Source organism: Lineus longissimus, chromosome 13, assembly GCF_910592395.1.
Source record: "Lineus longissimus chromosome 13, tnLinLong1.2, whole genome shotgun sequence".
Classification (NCBI taxonomy): Eukaryota; Metazoa; Nemertea; class Pilidiophora; order Heteronemertea; family Lineidae; genus Lineus; species Lineus longissimus.
Genome location: NC_088320.1, coordinates 8947665 through 8957259, shown reverse-complemented (window position 1 = coordinate 8957259; position 9595 = coordinate 8947665). Strand labels below are relative to the sequence as shown.

The following is a 9595-nucleotide window of genomic DNA, read 5'->3' as shown; positions in this document are numbered from 1 at the left end:
CGCTTAATGTCGAGTGAGTCAAGTAAAACCTTACTTCCTGCGTCTATACTCTTGAAATACTTTTTTGGAGCTTTTGAAAAATTTCGAATACTCAACCAACACAATATGCACCATTTCACAAACTCAATAATCTTTATATAGTGGGTTTGCCAGTTCTCCAAAAAGCCCCAGGGTGCATTTTGTGTTGGCTGAATAAAACAAGCTCAAAAACGATTAATTTTAAGTGTGTGCGAACTGGTCCAATACATGCTTGCTATATCCCTGTCACACCTCTTGACAGAGCATGTAGGCTCTGATTTAGATCGGATACAGAAAGCATACATTGGACAAACACATCAAAAATCCAAATAATGCAAAAAAACATTGATCGTGTACATCATAAACTATAACAAATTAAAGAATTTTATTTTCCATTCACATATTTCGATACATACAGGACACTTGTAGATGGAGCAACAGAAGATCCGCTACTTTACTGTCATTCTGTTGTTAAAAGTGATTGAAGCCATAATTGCTAGTTTAATGTCATTTTTTTCTCCAACGGGTGAACTAGTATACATAATAAATAGGTTCATCTATAAAATCGCACCGTTATTCCAACTCTTTCTTGTTTTTTTTAAAGCCACTGCATCGAATATACATAGAGCTACACAGTATTCGGACACGGCGGCGAGCAATGGGTTGTTCGCCAGTGTGTCTGTAAAGCAGAAAGTAAATGTCCATAGGTTTTTTTTATATCACAGAGATAGAATAAGATAATTGAATGCAGTTTTCAGCAGAGAATGGTATATCTAGTTGGTCAAATATCTGTTGTATTTGGACCCAGCTAATCCTGTCTCTTCATTATGTAACATACATTTTTAAAATCTCCAAAAAGTGACTTTTTATTTCATTTCATTTTCGTTCTTTTTCACAATGTATGGGTGAACTATAATGCAACAAGGTTTTTTTTGCTTTCTTTACTAGAAAATTCCTGCTAAATTCTTTCATTTTGAAGATTAGTTTCAGCTCGCTACAGGTGATTGTTTTTTTTCAGACAGTTGGTGACCTTTGAGAACACCCCTCATAGTCAGCAATGCAGTCAGTCATCGATGAGGGTCTTTATGGCCAACTCAGCTGATACACGAAGGATTGGAGGTCTTTATCAAAGGTTATGGAAGAGATTAAAGAAATTACATCAAAATCCTTAAAGCAAAAATGTGCATTTGTCATGACTATCGAACACACTCTATGAAGTTGCAAGTGCCAAAAAATGATGGCCATAAAGCATAGTTCTTGGGCTCATATGAATTTTTGAAAAGGCACATGCAATAAAAAAAGTAATTTTTGGACCTTTTTTGAAATGATTGTTACATAATGAAGGAATTAGGTGCATCCAAGTAGAACAGATATATGACCAACTAAAGATACCATACTCTGCTGAAAACCGCATTCAAATATCTTATTTCATCTCTGTGATATTTAAAAAAAAACGGTGGCCATTTACTTTCTGGTAGGACTGGACATACACGAATATAGCAGGCTATGGGTAAATTGCATGCTTAAAAAGTTATTTATCAGAATGCCAAAATCAAATTCAGTCATGCAAATGTAAAAAAATACTTTCGTCAATCCTTTAGGATGCGAATTATTGCAGAATTTATATCATTGGTATCATATTATGGAAGATTGTCACTCACGGGAGAAGTTGAAATGGCAAAGAATTAACTGTTCCTGAATTCGAAGTTTCAAGATGAACATTCAATTACATTACGCTCTCCAATATTAAATTTTATAATGGACATGCTATTCCCCGCTGTCAGATTACATCATTTTACAGAAATATGCTTAGCGTATTGAGGAAAAGTTGATTAATTGTGTTTCCAAAAGAAATTATATGCATAAACATTTTTTAATTGTTTCAACGCAAACGTGATACCATTCTTGCTCGATCTTACAAACCAACCATGTTAACAGGTGTGGTAGGTGATGCATCTGGGTACGCGATGTAAAGACTGAGCATTGATATTATTGTAACTCCTTCACCCGGCTGCTTGTTAGATGACGGCGAATGCTGCAGTGAGGTAACATGCACATTGAGGCACTGACAGTGAAGTAAACACTGAATGTCAATCGGATATTTTGCATGGATTCAATACACGTATCTTCACATTGCATTAGTCTCCTATTCCATTTTCCATTACATTGTATCGGTGAGTAGCCATGTAATGGATCCGAAGAGATTAGCTTTATCTCGATTATTTTTGAAAATGTTAAGGTGCATCCATAGAATGACACCATGGCAAACTTCCCCGATACAATAAGGTGAACTGCGCGTAATAGCAATAAATAAGGACCTGTGACAACTCACCATTGCGATTGACTTGAGGAATTAATGTCGCACATGCTTTTGCGACAATAGTAATGATCTACTGGACTCATCATATCGTTTGCTAGCATTTACTAGGTTGATACGTAGCATTTCTATAATTTGTTGGTATTCTTGGAATACGCCACTGTAGTTGACTCTAGGAGTCTGCTTGAATACGTGACTGTGTGCCAATCCCTGGTCAATATTTTTTTGTCTTAAAAGTCCAATAACAATAAGAATCAAAATGCATATAACGAATTCATTCATGTCCGCAAAATACTTTGTTTGGGATGAAATGGCAGTCCAAAAATGAATGAATGCAAAATTGATAACTGAGAAGGCGTCGTCGTTTGAACAACATACCGGATGTTACCATCAGAAGGTAAGTTTCTTTGTGAATAGAAAATTGAACACCTGCTGAAGTTAAATCACCCAATTTCACGTGGGTCCATTGAATTCCTATATCTGCTTATTTGCACCTCACAAATGAATAAAAAGACAAAAAAATGCAGTATTTAAAGGCGTTTATCAAAATGAAAAAAATGATGTATTAGGCAACCAATGATGATAAATTCCTTATAGATTTAACGAATTTGGCGACATACGACATTTACGACGAAAGTATTTTCCTTTCTGTACGTTCCTGAACTAAAGTTAAATCTCATAGTATATGAGTTTGGCTAATTATAGTCACACATACCCACTTGTTTGTTATTTTGCTACTCATTTTGCTATTTAGTGTGAAGTGTTTCGTATAAATTTTCTGCAGAACTTGGATCACTTTGACATTGTCCACAGCAGTACAAATAACTTTTTTTTTTAGAAAAGAAAAATGTCTTCAACTATCAGAAGAAAGCTTACTTGTCATTGAAAAGAAAGCCTATGATAAGGTGTTTTTCTTCAAATTTACTATGTACTGCCCTACAGTTGGCCGTCGGATTAGCGGTAGCTTTTTCATTTCGAAGCCAGCATCCGAGTAAAATGGGCGCTCGCTCTTCTTTACACTGTCTAATCAATGGCAAAAACTAGCGTAACTGTAATATCATGACCATAACTTTCAATTGGGAATGCACAGAAAAGGTTGGAATTTTCTGACAAATGTAATATTTATAAAAAGGGTATGAGACTTCAAGTAATTAGACTCCAAAGTTGTTTGATGCATTTTATATCTTTTGGAATACATTCACCTTAGTGCTACTGTTCATATAGACATCCCTTGAATCGTTACTTCATATTGGCAAGTTCACAGCTTTAAACATGTGAACAGTCATATAATGACACAAGAGAACCTACTTAAACATGTTTTTTTTAGATGAAGGCGAGTCAAATTTAAGACTTTGATGATTTTTTTTGTTTTCGACAAAATAAAAAGGGAAAAAACAAGCTTTAGCAAATGTTTTGGGTGAACAGTATGATATATCAATGCATATGGACCCATTGTCATCAAGGAGATGGATGCAAGCTAAGAAAATGATTCATAACCACTACATATTTCTGTTCTTTTATGAAAATAATATGCTTCCCACCAACTCACCTGTATATAAGGCACAATCTAGCTCACTGTTTTGAGCATCATTAACAAAAAAAGCTCTTAGAAGAATTAGAAGTTTCAGATTGCATCTTTGCAAGAGGAAAACTGTGATTTAGGGAGGGTTTTTCTAAACCATTGATTTCACAAATTAAAAAAAAAGAATACTGTTTTACCGCAGACAGGTAGATTGAAAACAATAGATTCAATCGACTGTGTTGTATAAAATGAACAGAAGAACAGTTTGTATGCCGACGACAATCTGTGAGACAAATCTTTTTATATACTTATCATGACGACTTTACAAAGTGCCATTCATGTTGGCAATTATCCAAACCTGGCCCACGATGATCATGATATATGACTCGTCCAGATATGTTGTATATAATTCCAATCTGTAACGGAGGGTTAAAGTCAATAACTGTCTACAAATGTGTGTGAATGAATTTGTGCATCGGAACCGAAATCAGGCATCCCAATTCGTAATAAGTTGTAACAAGAGCAGACTTGCAGAATGAATCATCGGTATTGGACTACGCTGTTTGAATTTTAGCAGGTTAGATGCATTGCAGGAAATATTTTTCACTTTAACTGGGGGGGGGGGGGGATCACACCACCCTTTACTGCGCGTTAAGGCATAAGTCACACGTCCTCCTCAGACTTCAGTGTCCAACATGACAATTCGCAATCAGCTACAAACCACGCCTATCCGTGTCAATAACCACACTGTTACATTTAGATTACACCTCCTCGTCTTCTTCTCGGCCGAATCTAAATGGCGTATGTACCTTTTGCCTCTTGGTGGTATCCCGTGTGAATCGCTTCCCGTATCGGAACATACTCTTTCGTTTTTCCCCGTCTATCATATCTCCTCGCCCGTACCTAGACAAGCCAAACACAAAACAATCAGTTTGATGTCTTTCGGAGAACATATAGAGCTGAGTTCAGGATAATTCTTTACAGCAATGAGATAAGAGCTAGTTGCTACTATTAATGCTTAATGCAACATACCTCTCAATTCAATACTACATTGTGTTGATTAAAACAGGGCCATATCAAACTGATTTATGTTGTGCTTGAAATGCTGACGAAGCTCGTGCACATGTGCACATAAACTGCCCTGTAACTGTGATATCTGAAATGCCTCCGGATGATGAGGTAGGAAGGCAAAAGGAAATGAATTGGAAGGATAGTCAGTATGAGTATTCAAACATATGGGTATGCCACGCACGGACCACCATTGACGCGTCAATCTGGATACCATATAGATGCTGCGAACTGGAATATTTCGGGGTTTTTTTTCCACTGTAAAGATGTTCGAAACAGTTAAAAAGTCATCTTAATGCATTTTTTGGTATCATATCCCATTGATGGTATCCATTATAACGCTTTATTTTTGTGGACTCAATAAGCCAATAATTTCTTTTCTTCCTACCTGAACATAGACTTGCGTTTCTCTTCTGTATTCATATCGCTGTTGTCCTGGCGTTTACCAAAGCGGAATAAAGAACCACCCCGTTTGCCGAATCGGAAGATAGAACCCCCTCTCTTTCCGTACCGAAATCCCTTTCCTCGTTTGCCGAATCTGTGAAGGAGAGATGACATTATAAGTCCGTCAGGACCATTGGTTTATTCAGGGTGATTCGTATGAACTTTCCTAAGATCTTACACATTACGTTTCTACCCCATGACCTTTTTCCGGATTAATTCCTGTCTTCCATCAATATACCAAGCTTAGCTTTACAGTTGAGAAAGAGCAGTTCAATGGATCGGCCGCCCTCCCTAATTGGGTTATCATGAGACACTGCTGGGCTATAATTTTTGGTCCTTCAGGCATACATTTTCAGTGTTGATAGGTGATATTCAAAGACATATTTTGTGACATATAGTCATCCGCATATCGGTCAGTATACTCATCATGATGTTGAGATCATTCTCGATGATATTACCACCAAAAAATCCCCTACATTTAACTGACTTTATTCTTAAACTTAAATTTCAAAGTTGATACGAAATAACACATTTCAAAGTACATGTATTACAGCGCTATTTCTCGAGGAATATTAATTCTGTTTGTTGGATATGTTAGTGTTAATCATTTGCTAGCATGGTATATAGGGCGATTTATAAAACAAAACATAATTTGAGAATTAAATGGGATTTGACGATTTTAAGTGGCATTGTATCAACATTAAAAGACATTTAGCAGAAGCCGCTTTAAAATACTTTATATCGCCCAGCGACTTTGAAAAGTAAAGATGTCAATGAATACATTTCAGCTGGTAGTATTTTTTATCTCTGAACCATAGGCCGGGGCTGTTAAATTGATTTTAAAGTAAACTTTTCATTTTTGACTAGTTTTCATACCAGAGTGGGGATCAGCTTTAATTTACGAATATTTATTGAGCCCCTTATCAAGGCCTTGGTTATAGAAATGGGTCGCTTGCTTCATGGGTGGATGATCTTAGTGTTGTGATAGCAATTATATGTTTTACACTGCTTGAATACTGAGATCACGTTGTGTTTCTTCTCAAAAATTGCATGCATGCATCACAAGATAAAGAAATCCAAATTGTAGGCCTATTAAACAATGCTTGATATCGGCTTTTAGTGAACGGCAGAATTTTGCTTAAAGAGTAAGTAGAAAGCAGTTAAAATTGTTTGAAATACAGTTTACCCCTGATACGTTAACTCGATATATCAGAACTGACCAAACTTTTGTGCCGAAATATTGTGAAATGACCTATATCTGAGATTTAAATCAACCTTTCAAGGGGCAAAGGTCTTAGCGTCAAAAAACAGACGTCTGCCATGTTCTGGAAAAAAATGTCATACCATAATAGCATCCCGCGAAGTTACTATTTATAGTTCACAAGGTCATTTGCATAAGATATTGATGACGCTTTAGTCACGTGACAGTCGGACATCGACACTTATTTCTACGCATTTGAGCTTATTTCAGAGTCAATTATCTTTGACACTGCATTGTTTTTAGCATGAATGATACCATAGAGTCAGAGAGAGAAATATTCAGAACAATTATGTAGTATTTCCAACACTCGGACATGTGCCAGATTGAATCTAACTGCCCTAGTTAGAAAGCCTGAATCCATTACGAAACCGCATGTTTGTCCGACATTGCCTGTAATTCAGCGATGGGGAAATAGAGGGCAGCAGCTGCAGTGACGTCATCTTCGCGGAATGCTATTAAAACAAATTATTAACTTTCAAAACGAAATGTCTTTAGTTGAAATCACTTAAATTTGGTCTCGCTTTGTGTTGGACTAACTAAGATCAAAGCCTGCCACTCGATCAGTAACTAAGACACGCACAATAAGCCGTCCAATGGTTATTAGCGCATTATAAGTACTATCTGAATTGAAGGCTGATGCAGTGCGAAAAGTTTCCATGGACTGTTTTCTGTCCATACCAATTACATGTAGTTTAAGTTAATAATAAAGCAACATAATGTTTTGGCCGAGAGTGTGTGTTTGCACTGCAAATACTGCATTTGGGTAGACGTGCAAGCATCAGCATTTTAAAAGTGGGCATTTAGGGAAGCTTATATATGACCACACCTTGTTTAAGAATACTGCCTGACATACATAGGGCCTACACAACTCTTAAATTCCAAGAGTTTACATCGTTTAGTCTGAATAGCTGACAAACATGTGTGACGAGTAGGATTAGTAGGTTTAGTTGCTGTATCACACTAAATTTCCATTTATTCAGTTATGAATATGTTTTACGGTTTCATCTTCATTTGCAATAACTCCATTAAGTAATAATAACATTAAAAAAATGCATGTGCACTATAAAATCGCATTTTAATGACGAATCATAATCATAGGTTAATCGACTTTGTCAATATCGCTACAACAAGGATTTTGCTGTTCATAGTGGTTGGCTGTGGGTTTCAGTTGGCATGTTGTAAACTTATTCTCTGAGTGTGATATGTTATTATTCTGGCCGACTTACTTGGCTTTATACTTGGTATCAAGTGTATAATTGTTGGTATGAAACAATTTGATTAACCAATTACAATAATAGCTTTATGGTTAGAATACCATGACTAGAGAAGACACGGTAATATAATAGAAAACTATAGTTTCAGCAAATATTAAGTTGATCGACAAAAAGTGGTGTACTTTCTTTCTGATTTTATTCATCTTTAGGTTAATTACTCAATCATGATCAGACTCCTGTGTTTCATAGAACCATGGTATGACAAGTCATTTTGATTCCTATATCATATTTCTCGATAAGTGATATAATCAACGTATGTCTGAATACCATTTATTTGGAGAATCAGTTTCTGTGTGTATGAGTACCAGTTTGTTGTCGGTCATTTCAAGTGCACTAACAACACACATCTGCTGCTCTAACAATTGTGATTTCATCCATTTTTGTTATCTTTGGGATCATCAGCAACTTCATCGTATTAGTCTTGTTAGTTGCCAATCTTTACCCTGGAGTAATTAAACACTCCATGTTGTGGCACAATTATAAATTAAATGTCGGTGGAGTAATCTTTCTAGACATGACATATTTTTCACCGTATCGAATGTAAATGTTGGAGTTGCATTTACCAAATACTTAAGGTTCATATCATTTAATTGTGGAAATTGGAAGATAGAAATGATGTCTGGATACTTTACATGCGTCCACTGATCCGAAACTACAGATATACAGGCCATAATTATTATTCACACTTAAGACACATTTAGCCCAATTCCAATCCTTGCGAACTCGGAGCTTTGGGTGTCAGTATACTCTGCAGAGAGAGCAAACCCTGCTTCCAGTAGGCCTATATTCGCCTTTGTAGACTGCACAGAGTGCGTGCGCGTGTGTGAGGGGGGGGGGGGGGGGGACCAATTATAGGGCTACCATATGTTTAGCTGTAGTTAGCTGCAGATATACATATACTTGCGTAAACAACCTACATTTATGGCTCCAACATCCTTATCTTATTTCAAACGAGAATGGGGCAATTTGTTCTTATATTCCCACTTAACATACTTGGAAACTTACACACGTAGTGTTTTGATAAATAAATTCTTTAAAAATATTTAAAAACTTGGGAAAAAAGTTCATGGGCCAAACATTGTAAACCAACATTGACAATATTATAATCTAAACTCCTCAATTCACGGAGCTCATATTTCTATTCTACGAGTTCGCATCTCAACTTTAGGGATACAACTCTAGGGATACATCTTTCAATGCATCAAATTCAAATAGTTTAAAACTGAAAATTGAAATAACTAAATAATGACTTTATTATTAGAATTTTTTAATGTCTGGGATCTTGTTTTTTTAACCCTCAACATATTTCATGAGTATCAAGCATGTTTTCAAACCTTGACGCAAGGGCCCAACGCGCCGCGTAGCGGCAAAAAAGCGAAGCTGGCAAAACATTTATAACGGGTCACCGTCACTTATTATTGGACTTATAGCGCATTTACGGGGTTGCAACTATTTTGCTTTATAGTGTCACCAGGAAAGAAAAGCATGCGACCTAACGCCGATCTATTTGTATAAAGTGATAATTGGAAGGTATATAGTAGGAAATATCAATAAAATAATCATTCCATGTCGTCTTTTGAGGGCATTTTTGATTGTAAAAAATATATGTGTACGTCACCGTAGTCTCTGCAATGATAATTTTATCAGAGCAGTCTCGCGCAAGTAGAAGTTCTTTACCTACTAGTTCTTCA

General features: G+C 36.3%; 1 protein-coding gene across 2 annotated transcripts in view; it reads right to left on the bottom strand.

The window, feature by feature from the left end:
* Positions 1-367: 367 nt before the first annotated feature.
* The window catches only part of LOC135497983 (FMRFamide-like neuropeptides 7), a 154737-nt gene continuing 145509 nt past the window's right edge, over positions 368-9595 (bottom strand). For both annotated transcript variants that reach the window (XM_064788086.1, XM_064788087.1), the window contains 2 exons: positions 5314-5463; positions 368-4760 (listed from right to left, as the gene is read on the bottom strand). In XM_064788086.1, the coding sequence (XP_064644156.1) occupies positions 4619-4760; positions 5314-5463 (292 nt within the window). In that variant the 3' untranslated portion in view covers positions 368-4618. The remainder of the gene's footprint in view (positions 4761-5313; positions 5464-9595) is intronic.